The sequence below is a fragment of the Taeniopygia guttata genome, chromosome 15 (assembly GCF_048771995.1).
Source record: "Taeniopygia guttata chromosome 15, bTaeGut7.mat, whole genome shotgun sequence".
In the NCBI taxonomy this organism is placed as follows: Eukaryota; Metazoa; Chordata; class Aves; order Passeriformes; family Estrildidae; genus Taeniopygia; species Taeniopygia guttata.
The window spans coordinates 13,320,112-13,339,411 of NC_133040.1; the positions used below are offsets into that span (position 1 = coordinate 13,320,112).

Consider the following 19,300-nt stretch of genomic DNA (forward strand, 5'->3'; position numbering starts at 1 on the left):
CCCAAGGGCACACCCTGAGCCCACTGGGCACACCCTTAGCCCCATGGGCACACCCTCAGCCCCATGGGCACACCCTTAGCCCCATGGGCACACCCTCAGCCCCATGGGCACACCCTCAGACCCATGGGCACACCCTCAGCCCCCTGGGCACACCTTCTGCCCCCTGGGCACACTCTGAGCCCCATGGGCACACCCTCGGGCTCCTCAGAGCGAGCTGCTGCAGTGCAGGGTGGGCTCCCTGCCAGGGCTGGTGCCCTCACACCTGCTGGCCTTCATCCCCCAGCCCGCTGGCCAGAAGGGCTCCTGGAAAGGAGCAGTTACCCCCAAACCCAGGACAGGCTCCTGCAGCGAAGGAGCCCTGCAGGGCCGTGCCCATCCCTGCCAGCTGCAGGGTGACAGGAGGGGACTCACCCGCTGCCCTTTGGCATAGACACCGTAACCCGTGACGCTGGCACCGTGGGACGTCCCCGTCGCCGACAGAGCCGGGGGCTTCCAGGACACCTGCACGGTCCCTGGCGTGGGCCCTGCCCGCACAGACACGTCCTGAGGTGGAGCTGGAGGACCTGGGAGAGACGGGAGCGGTCACTCCGCAGCCTCCAGCTGAGCCGCAGCGTGGGCTGCCAGCTGGAACTGCGACCTTTGCCACCAGCTGAGGAAAGCACAGCTTCATTTTTTCAAGAAGTTTTTGCCTGTTTTATTACCCAGCTTTATTCAGCTGGTCCTTCCTCTGCACTGAATCGAAAAACACACCCAGTAACCTCCTACGGCATTTACAGTGTGTTAGTGTGACAGCACACCACATACCTCCTTAATTAACAGGCATTACCCTGCCATAAATAGCTCTACTTTGGCCAGAAAGCCGAAGTAAAAATATCACAGAGATTATTAGTTCATACATTTTTCAAGCATCCTGTTGTGTTAATTTAACCAGCAAGCCCTGAGAGAGGCTGCTGCTAAAGCGTGTCAGAAGCAGGGCTGGGCTGCAGCCATCTCTGCAGAGCAGAACACAGACCTGGCTGCTGTGGGACTGCTTCTCCCAGTGAACTAAACACAGCCAGATCCTCCTCATCCACCAAAAAGGCTGCAAACACGTCAGCTGTGCTTGATACGTGTGCAAATGTCACACCAGACCACTGGCAAACTGCCAGTGCATTTCACTGGTTTGCTGCCACTGAATTTTGTCCTCTAGTGGACATGGAAATGAAATTCTGGTCATGTTCAGGACAGTACAGGCACAACAGGAAGGTTTTGTTCATACCATCCCTGCACCTATAAAGTATTTTTATCTTGCAAGTGGAGAGTATGCAAATTGACCTAATGCTATTCTTGTCCAGGAGAGATTTTGGTTCAGGATTGAATTTCAGCTTTCCTGGTCATCCTATTTTATTGACAGCCAGCACTCCCAATTCAGCAAGGCTGCTCAGTTTACGAGGAAGGAAGAATCTGATCTAACCCAGCATCTCGCCACTGACAATGGCATTAATCTGCTCCTGCAGGAGAAGTCACCTTCCTTGCATTCTCCCAGAGCGAAGCAACCCCAGGGTGTCTGTGCCGACCTTCACAGGCTGTGCAGAGATAGGTTTAACAGACTGCAGCGCCCGGGGCTCAGCATGGCTCCTCTTTCCTCCCATCATCAAATGGGAAATTATTCCTGATGAGTTTTGATGGTCTTGGTCATCAACATAAATGTTTGTTTTGGAATTCTGCTATACTTTGCTCCTCATGGGTTTTTTTACATAAATTAGCTCCAAAAACTGCAGCAGCCCCATTGGTCCCGATCCTGTACTTATTTCTATTTTTAGATCTGAGTGCCCAAGACAGAAACACTTGTATTTTTATGTGAGCAATTCCATTGCTTTGATGAATCAAGATGAGTTCAATTGCATGACACTCTCTGGTGGTAACTCCCATCAGTGACTCCGAATTCATCCTTCTGCTTTGCTCCAATTACTCTGAAATCAGGCATCAGCCTCTAACCACAACAGCTGCTATTTTGTTTTCTCTGCACAGCAGTGAAAAGCTGGCTTGTGTCTCTAGAAGTGCTCCCAGTGGAATGAAGCAGTGGGGAAGATTCTGGGAGCTCTGGCTCCAAAAGCTGAGGCTTCCCTGCTCCTCAGCAGAGAGCAGCTCTGCATTGCTCAGCAGGCTTTGCAGCTAGAGGGGGACACAGCATGGGAAGTGCTTGGCCAATTCACTGCCTTGCTTCTGCTCTAGCTTTCAACGCTGCTTCAGTGCTCCTGAATCATGGCAAATGGCTGACAACACTTACCAGCACTCCTAATGTAAAATCCAGGTGGGAAAAAACCTCAGACTTTCCAAAACACAACGAATCTGTTGACTTTACAAATACAAATTGTACAATGATGATTGCACCGTCACAACCAAAATACACTTACATCCCCTAAACGCTGTGCAGGTTAAAGTATTTTCTCTGGTATTTTCAGAGAAATTTAACTGAAGAGTTTTGGGGTAGGGAGGAAAATATCAAACCTGCTGGCAATGTAGAAAATTCCACAAAGGCTTCCTTTTTTTCTCGTTGTTCCAAGGGAAGCTGCCAGGGCATCTGGTGGGGCTTTGCCATGACCTTCACCTTGTAGGCCATATTGGGCTTCAAATTAAAAAAATGGTACTTGTAGCTGGCAGCCTTGACAATGTCAAACTCCTCCTCGTTCAGGAAGATGACGTGACTGTAATTGCTGTTTGTAGGGAGCCAGGACAGCTCAGCAGAGATCTGGGTGATGTTGTCCACGCGGAGGTTGGAGGGGGCGACGATGACGTCCTTGCCCACCAGCAAGGTGCACTGCAGCTCGTCGGAGTTGCCCTTGCTGGTGATGCTCTGGATGGAGATCCGGTAGGTGCAGCTGGAGGTGTTGAGCTTCTCTATCAGCGCTTTGGTCCTGCTGCCCAGGGCTACGTTCATCCTGACCTCCTTGTCCACCAGGACGTTGTAGCTGCTGACGGTTCCCCAGCCGGGCGGCACCACCGGCGGCTCCCAGCCCACAATAACACTTTTGGCGAGTTGTTTGATGAGGGTGATTTTTCGGGGATAAGGCACAATGTCTTCTCCGATCTCGTCGATGTTGACGTCCAGGGTCCCCGCGCCGTTGCTGAGCAGGCTGGAGTCGATGAGGCTCGGGGGGCTGATCTCCAGCTCTCCTTCCAGAGGAGGGCCCGAGCGGTTGAGGAAGTTCTGGTCCTGCTCGCTGCTCAGCGCGCTCGACAGCCGCGCCTCGTTGTCCTGAACAAAATCCACAAAGTTCGAAGGGACGAGTCCTCTCTGGCCATCCAGCAGCTCTCCTGCAGAGAAAGAGCAAAGCCATAAAAACCCCGAAGGGGAATACCTGGTCCGTGGCAGCGCCCCGAGAGCGGACAAGATAAGGGGCGAGGGACGAGTGAAAGCAATAAAGAACATCCCCAGCTTGGGAACATAAAGGCTTATTAAGGGAAATACCAGAACTGCCAGTAAGCTTTTTTGTCAACTTAAGTCTTGCCAGTAGGAAAAGCTGACACTATAAAATATTTTATAATTAGCTCTGCCTGCAAGGAGCGGCTTTGCTGGTGCAGAAACTCTTTTAATTAACACCAGGATGATAAACCTAAATTTAGCAACCGATTTAGGAGCAGACGAAGGAAAGAGTTTGGAGCGCCTTTGACAGACGAGCTGATTTCAATCTGCATGAATTAGCATGAATTGGTGCATTAAGTAAAACACACCTTCGTAGAAGCCATCCTCGTCCATGTCTCCGTACACGTAGAGGTACTTTCCTGCCGTGAGAGGCAGCTCCGCCTCGGGGTTCTCGTTTGGTCCATCGAAGGGGTTGTAGCTGTGGGGGACAGGCAGAGCGCTGCTCAGAGCAGGGGCTGCAGCTCCACCCAGGCCATGTGCCCGGGCAGAGTGGCTTTGCAGTGTGGTTTTGCAGTGTGGCTTTGCAGTGTGGCTTTGCAGTGTCGCTTTGCAGTGTGGCTGTGCATCCCTCTTGGGACACCCGGCTCAGTCCGTGCCTCTGAGCTCCCCTGTACCCCAAACCCACGTCCTTCCCCGCAGCGTTTAGAGACACTTCTCACTTAGGGCTCTTGGAAAACACTGCCCAAAATTCTCTTTGTTTTTTAGAGTGAATTAAAGCAAACTCAGTTGTGGGGGTGTTTTCCAGTCGCTGTATTCAATTTTATGTTCCCTTTATACAAGTTCATGAAACTTCTACAGAGGCAAGGTAAAAGAAGACAAAAACAGTGAGCTACATTCTAAGAGAAGCTACTGAGAGACAAAAAGTACTTATGAAGTACTTAAATCTATATTCATCCCGAAAGAAACTGTTAGCCAGTGAAATTTTTATCATGACAGTCCTTCATGCCTGAAATTTTTACATGCAAAGCAGTGATGGACTCAAATCTCCTCTTGCTTGGAGAAGTGATTGAAAAGAACAGACCGAGAGCTCCTCTCTGGAGCAGGGGCTCCCATTTAGTCTGACTGAGGCACTGGAGGACAGGAATGCAGGGCTGGGGGAGCTCAGCTCCCTCTGCCAGCCCAGCAGAGGGACAGGCCCTGCTCTGCAGCCAGGGCCAGCTGCACAGGCCCTCCAGAACTCCCTTTCCATGCACTAATTCAGCGCAGGGGTGACGTGGGGCCACACCTGATGGTGAATATTACAGCTGTGTGTGATGGGTGCTTTACCTGTAACGGGCAATGCAAAGATGGACTTTCCCAGAATATCTCTGCTTTGAGGTATTGGAATTCTGATCATTATCCATCTGTGGGGGAGGGAGAAGAAAGATAATGTGATTACACAAAAAGAAGAATGAACAGTTTTCCTGACAGGTGATATGAATCAGTGAACACACAGTATCAAGGAAAAAAAATTAAATTCTAACATGGAGCACAAGTGGTTAATTTTACTTAAAAGGGCAGAATCCAGTGACTGAGCACTTAAAACAAATGCTGAGTTCAGAACTGGTGCAAGTGCCAGCCTCCAAACACCTGGAAACCACGAGTATCACACAAAACATACCCCTTGCCAATCCAATCCCATCCAACCCAACCCAATCCTCAGCATCAGCATCTCTTGAACACCACCCTTTCCACTGACTGAAGGAAATAGCATATTTTACTCTGAATTTCACATCACATTTAATTCAATCCTGCAAAGCCACACGTTTATTCTGTTACAAATCTGGTCTACAAAACCTGGAGATTTAATTGTTGTGGTGTTGAATCAACACAGACTCTGCCCATTCTAGCTCTGCACGAGGTCTCTCACTGATAAAACAGCAATTTCAGCTGTGCTTTCAGCTAGTAGAGGTTTTAAAGTCAGGGATGAACTTTCTTCATTGTACAGTTTGCTGTGGGCCACTTCAGAAAAAATGACCAATTTTTTGCCTGAGCTTGAGAACTTGAATTAAGGTAGAAATGCTGGGTTAACAGCGGGATCAAATAAAATAAACTGTCCAAAACCTGAGCAAAATTTTCCAACCTAGACAGAGAGAACACTGAGTGTGGCTGCCAGGGCTAAACCAGTCCCAAGAGCACACCAGGAAAATTCCAGTGAAGTCCCTTTTCCTCTGAATTGGCTCCTGAGGGTGTTTGGCCCAGCACACCCTGCTCTGGCAGAGTATCACTGATTGATTGATTGACTGATTGATTGACTGATTGATTTCAGACTACCCCACGTTATGTTTCATTTTTTAGATTTTATTCATGCACCCTGCTTTGGGCCTGGGTATCTCTAAGGAGGAATGGAGCTGAATTTCTGTGAGCTTGCATAATGTAAAAGTGTATCACGTAATTACACTCTGGAAGGCACAAAACGTTCAGTTCTGCAAAAGAGGGCTTGGCATGCTCGGTGAGAGAGAGCTCAAAAGTAATAGAAAAGGGGAATTAAATTTGACGTTTGCTTCTCCTGTTCCTTGCTGTTAGTTCTGCTTCCCTAAGTCTCCTTGCTAAGCTGCTTTTTCTGTGGCCTCTTCAAAGAGCAGTGAATGTTTCCACCTTTCAATAATGCTGCTACACAAATATACACAAATATTTCCTCTGGATAATCCTCAAATATGCCCATGGAATTCCCACTATACAAGAATCCAGTATTTTGTTGAATGTCCTTAGACTTGTGATCCATTTAGAAACATTTTGATTCCATCAACTTTCACATTTTCATATCAATTAATATAACATAGATAGAAAATATGCACACACTTGCAATTTATTTACTCCTGTGAGGATTAGGAAAGGGATTTCCTGAAATGAGGGGTAAAATCTGAGGATCATTTCCTCATGGCTACTGCCCATATAAACCAGGGTATTTAATAGAAAGTCATACCCTTCTACAGGGTTTCCAAGATCTGTTCTATGCAGTTTTTATAACGAATATTTGTCCTAAATATTAAAAATCAACTTATAATGGCACCTTTGAACAATTCTTCTGAGCTTCCCATTGGATTTCTACTGGAATTCCACTGAAAAGCAGAAAAGCTTCCCAAGGAAGGAGGAACAGAACCCTTCAAAAGCATGACTGACTAGAAAATGTGGAGCTGAATTGCTTTAGTGAGAGCACGCTGCAACTTCAGTCCCGTTTTCCAGGCTCAGAACCCCTTGGGAGAAGCTGGGGGCTGTGAGCAGGTGGTGCTGCCCTGCTGCAGGGGAAGCTCACACCCCAAGCATGAGAGGGAGTCCTGCAGCATGAGCCAAGGAGGTTCTGTGCCAGTGTCTGGGGCAGGCACGGAGCTCCTGCCCCCCTGACCTGCCTGCACAGCCCTGCCCCGAGCAGGAACGCTGCTGTGCCCCTCGCCCAGACACGCTCCGAGCACCACTGACGCCTTCAGAGCAGCTCGAGTTCCTCACACAGCTCATCTTCATCCTCTGCAACTGCGACATCAGCTCAGCTCCTTTGAAAATGTCACTCCAATTCCCACCAATCATGTTCCCAAGCCGCCTCAGAAAATGAGAACATTCATGTCCTGACTTTTTAAAAGCAGGTGGATCAACCTGCAATTCCTGCTGGAGCAGAGGAGCCTCAGCCCCAAATCCCCTTTTCAGTAAAAAGTTCAAAAATACTCACGTCTGAATCAAATCTGCATCTTGGGGTACCAGGTCTGGACTTGGACAGGAATGTGGGTTTGACAGACAGCTGTTCTGGTTTGTCTCCAGATATCTGAAGGGGTCGGATAAACTCTGAGATCACACAGCGACTTCCAGAAGGGCTCTCATGACCTGGCAGTGAACAGAGCACGGACGGGATCAGAGGGGCTCCCAGGCAGCAGCTCTGCCAGCACACAGCAGAAGGTGGCTTTCCTCTCCTGTCACAAACCATCCCAGAAGAAGCTGGGTGGGTGCACTGCAGAGCACGGCGGCAGCTCAGCCTGCCAGCTCCAGCCCCTGCTAAACTGCCCGAGCCAACACCATGTAACAAACATTACAGACGTTAAAGGCAGCAAGGGAAGGCATCCTCATTCCCAGAACTGCAGGGTAAGGTTCCCCAGTGAAAAGAACCCAGCTTTGTCCTGAGCCCTGTCTGTGCCTGGGGAAGCCGTGAGACACTCTGTGCAACACCCCTGGCACTCAGAGTGCTGCTGGAGCTGCACTGCTTTTGGGGACTCTGCCATAATCTGCAAATCAGAACCAGGTCACACACTTGTGTTCTAAAAAAGACTGGAATGCTAATAATGCAGTTGGCAGGATATTCATTTTGCAAAGAGGTTGTTCGACTTTTGGCAGCAGGAAGTGCCAGGAGCACCTGCCTTGTATTTCCAAGGAGTTCCTCACTGACACCAGCACTAAACCACATTCATTTGATCCCAGGGCCATCCCTCCAGTTTCTAAAACATGGAAACTCAGACTGTGCAAAAGGAAAAATCTCCAAAAATCCTTCTGGAGTATTTTTACTGTGCTTTTTAAAAGTAGTTTAGCAGAAAGGAAAGAGAGATTACACTGCAGACTGAGCAGCCTCACAAGAGGCTGAATGCTGTTCTCTCCTCCTGACTCAGGTGAAAAACGGAGGTGAGACGAGAACAGCGCGGCCCAGGCTGCAGAGAGACTGACAGAGCCGAGCCAAAGCCACGGGTGCATTGTCCCTTTTACTGCTGGCTTGCTCCCCAGAGCAGGGATTGTAAACGGAGATGGACGTGAGCTGCAGCGGAGCAGGAGCTGCAGCACAGCACAGCAGGAGCTGCAGTGGAGCAGGAGCTGCAGCACAGCACAGCAGGAGCTGCAGTGGAGCAGGAGCTGCAGCACAGCACAGCAGGAGCTGCAGTGGAGCAGGAGCTGCAGCACAGCACAGCAGGAGCTGCAGTGGAGCAGGAGCTGCAGCAGAGCACAGCAGGAGCTGCAGCGGAGCAGGAGCTGCAGCACAGCAGGAGCTGCAGCACAGCACAGCAGGAGCTGCAGCACAGCACAGCAGGAGCTGCAGCGGAGCAGGAGCTGCAGCACAGCAGGAGCTGCAGCAGAGCAGGAGCTGCAGCACAGCAGGAGCTGCAGCACAGCAGAGCAGGAGCTGCAGTGGAGCAGGAGCTGCAGCACAGCACAGCAGGAGCTGCAGCGGAGCAGGAGCTGCAGCACAGCAGGAGCTGCATCACAGCAGGAGCTGCAGCGGAGCAGAGCAGGAGCTGCAGCGGAGCAGGAGCTACAGCACAGCACAGCAGGAGCTGCAGCACAGCACAGCAGGAGCTGCAGCACAGCAGGAGCTGCAGCACAGGAGGAGCTGCAGCACAGCACAGCAGGAGCTGCAGCACAGCAGGAGCTGCTGCTGACACGTTCAGATGTGCAGGTGCATTCTGCCTCTCATTAACATAATGAGCCTGTGCTCTAATTTTTCAGCCCTTGAATATCTGTAGGTTCAGCATTTCCTCTCCTGTTCTGACAGAAGTCTGGCCAGCAACATTTTGCTATTGAATTTCAAGATTCCCACTCCAGGTCACCAGGAATTATCGGAGGAACCTCTTTGTTCTCACTGCAGAGGAGAAAAAGCTCCAAGAACACCATCAGAGGGTTTTCTGGTGTGCTCATTAGTCCAATATGATTAATTTTCTCTGCATCAGTGTAATTTACAGCAGGCCAGCTTCAGCACATTGACAGCAGGGAAATACACAACTCACCACACTAAAGATTAATTACAACCAGCCCCACTTAGAGCAATCCCCAGGCTGGGAAAGGGCACATTTTTTATTCTTGGAACCTTTCTCACATCTACAACAGAGAAGTCCTCCCCGTTCAGGAACCTTTAGCCAATTTAGCTCCTTCTGTTTGCTGTTAATGTGTTTGCCATCTCAGCCTGCCAGTGCCAAGCTATAAATAATTGGGCCAACTGTGATTATTCATTCAAAGGAAGCCTCTGGTTGGGCTCAGACCTCCTGCATTCTCCAGGCTTTGTTTTCAAATCACTGGCACTAGGAAGGGAACGTGGAGGAAGGTTCTGGGGCAGTGCAGCCCTTGCTCTGCATCCATACAGGACAATAACCAGCACACCCCATGTGCCCCACCAAACACCTTCAGCAGTGAGCTCCGGTGCATCCTGCAGAGGAGCCTTTAAAAAGGTGATGAGACAAATATTCTGTGTAAATTCAGCTGGTTCTACGTATGCAGAGCCACAGCTGGACTGAAAGACAAACACAAGCATCATCCACTCATGCCTCTGCAAACCAAAAAAACCAAAACTGAGATTCAGAGTGCAGGGTGCACATTCCTCCTGAGCATCTGGGACCTCCTGCTCACTCCTGCAGCGATTTCTGCTCCTGCAGGTTGGGAACACAGGAGCACAAAAAAAAGGCTGCATTCAAAACCTGGCCTAAGTTTGCCTCCAAAAAAAGCAACTGATTAAACCTGGCTCTCTCCTTCGTCCAAGGCAATTACACTGAGGGCCCTGGGCTCGAGCAGCAGAATGAGGAGGAATCAGATCTGCAGACTGGCTTAAAGCTTGTTAAACCTACAAAAAAGAAAACAAACAAACAAAAAATCCCCAGTAAAACACCTTTCCTTTTATATTTCCCCTCTGGAAAATAAAAAGAGTTGAAAGGAGAATATACAAGAGGTCAGCTCATAAGAACACACAGCAGCATCTAGAAATATCTGTTTCTTTTCCTCTAAATACCAGAGAAGAATCCTATAAAGCCACAGGAATTTTGTCTATGAAGTCTTTTTAAATCTATATATGCTTAAAATGGCCTTTATTTTCCTGACTGACAACTATTTGTTAATGAAGTCTGAAGAGCACTCTATCAAGGAAAAAGGAAGAGCACCAGATCTAATTTAAATGTTTCAGGAGAATTAAATCTGTCCATACTTGCATTCCAATTAGACTCTCCATTTTATTTATTGCAATTGCTGATTCCATATGGACTACCTAAATCATCTAGAAGGACCATTTAAATGAGCCTCTTAACTGATGAATAATAAATCTTAAGGCTTCTATATCTGATTGTGACATTATTGTAGGTTTAAAGTGAACTTTTTATGCTGTAATCCATCCTGCCTAGGTTTATTTCCTTTCCTGATCCATTCAAACATCACCAATTAATGCAAAGCAGCTGGTCATAAACTGATCTCATTTCCATCATTTGCTTTCCTTTGAAAGCCGTCCTGTGTTCCCTCTCGTGTTCTTTCTTCCTCACACATAATAAAAATAATTACACTTCTGCTCTGAAGAACCTGCTGCACTCCCCCATCACTCCTGAGAGAGGGCTGATTTCAGTAATTAGAAATCCTGCCGCTGGCTCAAACACGACTTTACTGTCATCAGTGCATTCTCACTGAGGATCAGCAGTTCTGATGTTTAGACACAAGTGCTGCAGGCCCTGAATTCCAAGTCCCACAAAAATCAATGTGTTTTGAGAAAAGGCTCAGAGAGGAAGGCCCTAAAACGCCCTGGGTGCAGACCTGGCTGTGGCTGCTGTGCTTTTACTCAAGGGTTACTGGGGACATTTCAGTTCAGCACCTTTTGAAGCTTTTAAAAAGGTTTTTCCATTAGCATAAGAATAAGTATAAATTAGCTTGGAGAGTTTGACAGAGTACCTGAAAGATGTTCAGCTGATTTTCATTTTTCATTAATTCAATCGCAGTGACAGAGGCTGGACCTTCACTTCTGCCTAAAGGACAGTCCAATACCTAATTACCAAACTGCTCTGGGGAATTTGTAAGTAATGAGAGTGACCTGACAACTCTTTCTTTGCAGGACAGCTGAGGTGATCCAGCCTGGGTGATGCTGATCACACTCCTCCCATGGGATAACACACAATGCAACATGGGATTCACATGGAAAAACACACAATGTAACACGGGATTTTTCTATTTTATATTGTGTGTTATTCATGGAATAACACAAAATATAAAGTGTGATTCACATGGAATAACACACAATCTAACCTGTGATTCACATGGAATAACAAAATTTAACCTGTGATTCCATGGAATAACACACAATTTAACCTGTGATTCCATGGAGTAACACCCAATTTAACCTGTGATTCCATGGAGTAACACACAATTTAACCTGTGATTCCATGTATAACACACAATCCAGCCTGTGATTGACATGGAAGCTGTTTTTAAGTGTCCTCAGGTAACCTTTGCCTCGAGCTTTGTCATTTTCCTATGAATAATGGATCGTTTACAAAGCTCTGCACTTGGAGAGCCGCTGCCTCTGGCAACAGGAGATGACCTGGTGAAAGTTCAGCACAGGTGTTGGATAAACGCACACTGTTGACTGTAAGTGAAAGAACATCAATACGGATATATTTTTTAAATTACTTTATGTTCTCCATTTCTCTTGAGACTATTTTTTGCTTTTTGAAAAGTTTTACTTTCAAACTTCTATGAAGAAGTGCATAATTTCTGTTGCACAAAAGAAGCTGAGCCCAAGCCATTTTGACGTCTCTCAAAATACTCCATTCAGTTTCCCCATTTTCTACCCAGCTCTGTTAAATGTTTTTTCATGTAATGGCCAATGCAGTGGGTGGGATCTCTGTGCTTTCTTTCCCCATTACCTCCTCCTTCAACAAGAAAGCAGACCTGCCTCTGTCCCTGGGACAGGGGAGGGTTTCCAACAAAGCCTGGACATGCAGACAGGTGCATTTTTACATGAAGAATAGGCAATTTTAACTCTGAACCCTTCTTACCACTGCCCTCAACAACAATTAGAGAGAATTTTGCTCGCAGTGATGCCTGGAGAGGCTCCCTGGAGCAGAGGCTGGAAAGAGTTGAAGGAATTTAGGTTGTGCAGTCCCATCCTCCCAGTTTGCTCTCCTCAATTCTCTGTTGTTTTACACTTTTTGGGCTGAAGCTGCAGTGGTGCCCTTGCTCTGGGCTGGAGAAGGATTGTTCTGTGTGCTGAGCTGTGAGCAGAGCTGGAGAAGGATTGTTCTGTGTGCCTGAGCTGGTTCTGGGCTGGAGAAGGATTGTTCTGTGTTTCTGGGCTGGAGAAGGATTGTTCTGTGTGCTGAGCTGTTCTGGGCTGGAGAAGGATTGTTGTGTGTGCTGAGCTGGGAGCAGAGCTGTGACACTTTCTGTGGAGTTCAGAGCCACGCACCAATGCAGAGCAGATCTGGAACAGGTGAGAGCTCACACGGAAGGCACCAGCAGCAGCGCCCAGGTGGAGGGAGCAGCCCCGAGGAGGCGCAGGGCACTGTGCAGGGTGAGGGTGAGCCCAGGCAGCCCCTGGGCTCTCTCTGCCCATCACGGGCTCCTTACCTTTGCCGATGGAGGTGGCGATGCCGTTCATCAGCTGGGCCAGGGCTTTCCCGGGGGGCCCGGGCGCTGCCACGGAGGAGCCGCTCAGGAGCTCGATCTTGCCCGCCTGCTGCCGGAACCGCTCCAGCTCCCGCGCCAGCAGGTTAAACTGCTCGCTCTGCGTCCGGCATTTCTCCTCCAGCTCCCGCACCTTGGCCTGCAGGACAGCGGGGCTGAGACAGGGCACCTGGCCAGCCCCTGGGGCCAGGAACTGGGATACACGGCATTTGGGATGGGACACAGCCCCTGGGGCCAGGAACCAGCACACATGGCATTTGGGATGGGACACAGCCCCTGGCCAGCCCCGGGGCCAGGAACCAGCACACATGGCATTTGGGATGGGACACAGCCCCTGGCCAGCCCCGGGGCCAGGAACCAGCACACACGGCATTTGGGATGGGACACAGCCCCTGGCCAGCCCCGGGGCCAGGAACCAGCACACACACGGCATTTGGGATGGGACACAGCAGTGGCCAGGCCCTGGGGCCAGGAACCAGCACACACGGCATTTGGGATGGGACACGGCACCTGGCCAGCCCCGGGGCCAGGAACCAGCACACACGGCATTTGGGATGGGACACGGCACCTGGCCAGCCCCTGGGGCCAGGAACCGGGACACACACGGCATTTGGGATCAGCAGCCTCCCAGCCTCCCTCCGAACCTCCCCGCACTCCGAACGGAACCCACGGGCAGCCCTGTCCCACCGAGGGATTCCTGCTGTCCCCAGTGCCTTCCCAAGGGCAAATCCCTCCTGCTGTGCTCCAGCAGTGCTAAAGCTAAAGAAATGGGCACGTTCTCCCCACGGCCAGAGCCCTGCAGGGGATCCCACACCTGAGTGTCTCTCCTGCGTGTTTTTCCAGCCTCTCGAGAAGGCAGGCGTATCTCGGAGGTTTGCCCACCTGCCGCTATTAAATTGAAGCCTCCAAAGCTGCTACATTACCATTTGTATTAAAGCCCCACAGGAACAAGAAACAGCATTGCTCTGAAGTTCATCCCAAATTCACCCCAGTGGCTCCTGCAGAATTTGGGCTGAACTGCCCCTAATGCTGCTCGCTGTCAAGCCAAAGCGCACCAAGGTGCCCCAGGACCCCCAGAAGGGCTTTTGCAAGCCTGGAGAAGTACCAAAAATAAGAGTTTTGTTTGGCTGTTGAGCAGCAGGCTTTAAGAAAACAGAAGCTGAAAGGGAAGCTGCTGTTGTGGCTGTGCCCACACAGAGTGAGTGACGAGTTGCTGGGGACGTCAGACGCTCCCTGGCTGACAGCAGCACAGGCCATGGGGAGCTCTGGGCAGCCTTGACTCCAAACATTTAGTGAGTAGTGCAGACACTACAGCATGAAACCCCCTTTTACCCAAATCTGCCCTCACTGCACCAGCTAAATTAAAGCTATAATAATGTATCCCCGGCTGGCGCTTTATGGTGAGCAAACATCACCTTCCTTCATTAAAAACCCCTCTCGTGCTTAGGTGAGCAGCTGTGCTAACAAAGGAAGTCTGCATAGCAAATAAAGCCATTCAACTGAACTAAGAGCTTTGATTTTTTTAAAGGAAAAAACATTCCCTGTTCGTGTAAGAAGAGCTGTACATTTTATATATCAAGAAAACAACACCTACTACATACCACCTATAAAAAGATCCTAGCTGAAGGAAAATGCTTACAGTACCCAGAAGAACCCAAAAATCCAAATACAATATACAAGGTGGCACTGTTTGCTCCTTTTCTTGTAACAAATACTTTTTTAAAGTTAGGGTGAATTTTAAATATATAATTTCCTTGCTTCCATGGCACTCAAATGAATTTCTTTCTGCAAAAGAAGTCTCAGGGTATCCATCTGATTGATTATGAAATGAAGAACAGCAAGAATCAAACATTGTGGGAGTTTTACACAAACATGAAATGTTTGGGGTTTTTGTCTTTCATTTTTTTGCCATGGTTTTGAGCAAATGAAATGTCAGACTTTGCCACTTGTTAATTTGCTGCATGAAAATGGCACCTATGCAGTTTCAAAAGGACATTAAGCAAACAAAGAAGAAAACTGGGTTTTTTGGTTCCCACTTTCCAATGGAAAGCTTAAGGATGAGCCATTCAACTCTCTAAGAATATTACTGACCTTTCCACAAGCACTTATGGAAACTTCAGCACAAAATAAAAAAGCAAAGCATCACAATCCAGAGCTCAACAGAAAGCTAAGGCTGCCTTAAAAGTAATTTTGAAAAAGCATTATTTAATAACTTAGAAATTATTTGTATTGCAGTAAATGCCTTGTCTTCTGAGCATGCAGAGATTTCAAGTTCTCTCATGACAGTAGGAAGTCTGGAAGAAAAATGCCTTTACTGCTGTATTTTTAGTAGGGCTGTGAGTTAGAAGTGAGCACCAAGCTGGCACTTGATACAGAAAATTTGCCATAAGAGCCACGATGGAGCCACCAAGAGGCATCCCCATGCTCATCCCTGCTGGATGCTTTGCTGGTGCTTGCTTTGCTGTCAGCCAGCCAGCCTCACCTCACGGCAGAAAATCCACAAATTTGGGTCTGACCCTGCAGAGCAAGACAGGCTCACAGGCTCAGAATTGTGGATTTTTTCACAGTTGTAAAAATTGTGCAGAATTGTGGACCCCTTGCTGTGGTCCCTGCATTTAATCTGTGCTCATAGGCTCAGAATTGTGGATTTTTCCCCCATGCCATGGTCCCTGCCATTCAACCTGTGCTCACAGGCTCAGAATTGTGGATTTTTCCCCCATGCCATGGTCCCTGCCATTCAATCTGTGCTCACAGGTTCAGAATTGTGGATTTTACCCCATGCCATGGTCCCTGCCATTCAGTCTGTGCTCAAACCCAGCGGCTCGGGGATGGGAACTGAAGGGAGCCCCCATCACAGACACAGACTGTGCACACAGGACAGGTGAGGCGTGAGCAGCTCTCCAGGTGGGCAGGTCTGCATTCAGAGCAGCAATTAGCACGTTCTGCTGTGCAGGTGTCACCTCAGAATTTCTGTTTACAGAGCAGCAGTGGCTTTCAGCGGCAGCTCAGAGCAGCCCAGGTGCAAATATCACATTAAGCAGTCTGCAGTAGCAAAGGAGCAGCCTGAATGCAGACCAAACCCACAGCCAGGATTTACAGCCTTGAGGAGCCACCGAACCATTCCCACGGGGCATGCTCTGAGGAATTGCCTCTGGAAAGCAGGATCCCAGCTCGTTAGCCGTGCCAAAGATGAATTTCTCACAGAACGTCCTGACTGGGATGGTTTGGTGGCAGGCCAGCGAGTGCAGAGCATGCTTGCATAGCAATAGCATGGCAGTGGTTCCAGCACCCATCCCATGCAGGGCTCTGGGACTCGTTTGCAAGGGAGAAGTGCAGGATTCAGGAAAGGAAAGGAGAATTTATGCCCTAAAATACCTGCATGCTGTCCAAGGTGTTCTGGGTGAAGTGCAAAGCAATAAATCCCAAACAAGACACAGTAAACAAAGAGATGTGAAATAAAGAAATAAAAATAGTTCTGAATCATTTTTCACATTTCACAGCGGTCTCTTAGAACAGCTACACATGTAAAAACATGCATCAACACAAACAACACTACAGAAATCAACACTGCTGCTGATCTGGAACTGCAAAAGGCACACTAAATAAAATGCTAAAAAATAAATATGCTTGTAGCAATAAAAAGCAAAAGCTTTGGAAATCTCTGCAAATCAGAGGTTGCAGACAAATCAGCTAAATAAGAATTGTGCTCAGCTTGAGGGGGGTAAATAATCCCTTGCTTCTCTTGTTTCTGTTTTCCTGTATCATATGCTTTCCACCAGGCATTAAATAATAACTTCATCTTGGAGTCTGGAAGCTAAAACAAACTTAATATCTATAATGCTAATGAAAGCCTACGAGTAAAGCACACTCTGTGGGAATATTAACTTTTATAGATAATAATAAACAAATGCTTTAGTTTTTTTAAAGTTGATCAATGCACCAGGAAAAATCCACCTTTCACCGAGTCATGGCCAGCAAGTACCCATAGAAATACTGTGGCAAGGTAAAAAGACTGGAAATTACCTTTAGATAAAAGCAGATTTCTAAATGAAGTGTTGACAGTGCACTTGCTATTAGCTATCATATTTTTGCACATTTTTTAGGAGATATACTTTAACAAAACCATTTAATGCCTTTTCCTCGGGCAGAAAAATGAAAAATGAGGTGTTCTCTTCCCAGCACACCCTTTGAAGGTTTTTGAATTCTTTCATTAGATTTACAGTTTCTGCTTCTTTGGCATGTTGCTTTATGTTTAGACAGTATTTAATTAGACAGTATTTAATTAGGGACCCTAGGTAACTGATTGGTATTTGCTGCTGTATTTCCAGCCTAATAAATCAAAATTCTCATCATTAATCACTCCCTTTAATAGTATTTTACAAAAAATGGTACGAAAAAGAAACATGTATCACTTCCAACAGCTCAGCCTAATGCCCTCTTAACTGAATTATAAATCTTAAAGGCTGCAATTATATCAGAGGAGGAAAAAACCCCATTTGCCTACACACTCCTTGCAGTGCTCGAAGGGGTGACACTGTACATGATCCTGCCCAGGAGGGACCTGAGCCAGCCGAGGGAACCCAGAGGATCTTACCTCTAGCAACTGCACTGCTCCTTCATGTTCCTTCTTAGCTTCAACCTGAGCCTTGTTTTTGTGGGAAGCAAAAAGGAAAGGAGAGGGAAAAGGAGGAAGAAGGGAAATGGATTAGTCATGCCACAGACAATCTGCTCCAGCACACAGAGCCAGAGCTCCCATCCAGCAGGGGTGGCTGTGCCAGCTCCCAGCCCCGAATAAATGTTTATTTTGGGAGGCTGGAGCCCAGCGAGGCTTCAGAGCAGGGCTGCAGTGCTGGACCACTCACCACGCTGCAGCCTCAGCCCCCAGCCCGCCCTGCAGCCCTCCAATCCCACCTGAGCTGCACTGGTGCTGCACGCTGCAGGGCTGGTGCTGCACGCTGCAGGGCTGGTGCTGCACACTGCAGGGCTGGTGCTGCACGCTGCAGGGCTGGTGCTGCACACTGCAGGGCTGGTGCTGCACGCTGCAGGGCTGGTGCTGCACACTGCAGGGCTGGTGCTGCACACTGCAGGGCTGGTGCTGCACACTGCAGGGCTGGTGCTGCACACTGCAGGGCTGGTGCTGCACGCTGCAGGGCTGGTGCTGCACGCTGCAGGGCTCCTGCTGCACGCTGCAGGGCTCCTGCTGCACGCTGCAGGGAGAGAATGAACTCCTGTTTCCATTCAGAAGGCGACAGCACACCCAGGGGCTGCAGCAGGCACTGGCCCTGCCCTCAAGTGCCCAGGCTGGTGCTTCACCAGCCCTGGACAAGGTCCCAGGGTGTGCTGTGAAACGCCACCCTGGTGCTGCCCAGACTTCCTGCTCCCCTTTGGAAATACTCCTTCGAGTAAAGACAACTCCAGTAAAATAAACAAAAGGGAAGAGAGGATCTAGCACACACGTGCTGGGTGCATTGGGAGGCCAGCTCTGATGGAATGTGAGCCAGCAGCTCCTGTTAAAGCTGGCAGTGAGGTGCTGTAGTTCCTTAGATAGCAGATTTATTTAAAACATTTATCTGCTGAGCTTGTTGCACTAGGTGAAACACCAAATCCAACCTGGCCGTGCCCAGTGCCTGTCGCTGCAGCCCAGCACAGGCTGCAGAAAGAGGAGCACAGATCTGCCTCCTGCTGCCAGCCCAAAGGAGGGTTTATTAATGTAACAAAAATTAGCAAGAAGTGCTGTATTTCTTTGTTTTGCTTTGATTTCTTTCCTTTGCCAGGAAATTTAAGCCCAAAATTTATGAGGCAGTTCTAATAATAACAGCTGAATATAACTAGAAATGGCATTTTGGAGTTGCCTAAGTACACTTATTGAGAAAAACTAAAAGAAAATTAACTGCAAGATTTTGTTTGGTCAACTACAGCATTCTATTTCAAGTAACTATATTAGATACATCTTTTATCCTGCTGAGAAGGTCCCTCCATACCAATTCTCTACCAAACTCTCATTAGCAGCATTATTTGTGTGTTTTAATCTAGCCCAGCAATTGGAAAAATCAACATTAGCCCTGAGACAATTGCAGCTTGAAGTGACTTTGGCAAAACTGAAACTCAGCATCATAAGGTTTTTGTATTATAATGAATACTGAGAAATTGCAGTGAGAAAAAAAAAAAAAAAAGCCTTGGAATGATTTGTGAATTAGAGAATGACCTTGGAAGTGAGGTGGTGAAGGAACTGTTCAGTTTCTGTGGTGGGCTGATGCTGGCTGGACACCAGAGCCTTGCCATACAAACATGACACATTCTTGAAAAGGAAGATAACTGTGGTGCATCAGTGCCCTGACAAAACTTTCTTTTTCCTAATTTACTGGAGAAAGGTAGCAAGAATTGCATGTCTGGAAGAGGAGGCCAAAGAAATCCTACCAAGCATGGCTGTGCCAGTGAGATCATTAACAGCACGCTGGAGACGGCAGAGACCTCGGATTTTCATTGTCAGGAAATTAGGATTGGATTCCTTTGTGACATTCAAGACATGCACAGGTATTACCAAGCAAACAGGGAGGGAAGCAGTGGAAATGCAAA

At 48.2% G+C, this 19,300-nt stretch overlaps 1 protein-coding gene across 16 annotated transcripts in view; it reads right to left on the bottom strand.

The window, feature by feature from the left end:
- RIMBP2 (RIMS binding protein 2) overlaps positions 1-19,300 on the bottom strand; it is an 80,786-nt gene that overhangs the window by 17,995 nt on the left and 43,491 nt on the right. For 12 of the 16 annotated variants that reach the window (XR_012058421.1, XR_012058422.1, XM_072936231.1 and 9 more), the window contains 8 exons: positions 17,319-17,369; positions 16,100-16,120; positions 12,668-12,863; positions 7,050-7,201; positions 4,673-4,749; positions 3,715-3,824; positions 2,491-3,297; positions 412-563 (listed from right to left, as the gene is read on the bottom strand). Coding sequence is in view for 14 of the 16 variants with exons in the window: in XM_072936231.1 (XP_072792332.1) it covers positions 412-563; positions 2,491-3,297; positions 3,715-3,824; positions 4,673-4,749; positions 7,050-7,201; positions 12,668-12,863; positions 16,100-16,120; positions 17,319-17,369 (1,566 nt within the window). In the remaining 2 variants the exon portion in view is untranslated. The remainder of the gene's footprint in view (positions 1-411; positions 564-2,490; positions 3,298-3,714; positions 3,825-4,672; positions 4,750-7,049; positions 7,202-12,667; positions 12,864-16,099; positions 16,121-17,318; positions 17,370-19,300) is intronic. The other 4 variants (XM_072936241.1, XM_072936230.1, XM_072936240.1 and 1 more) reach the window with 1 other exon arrangement.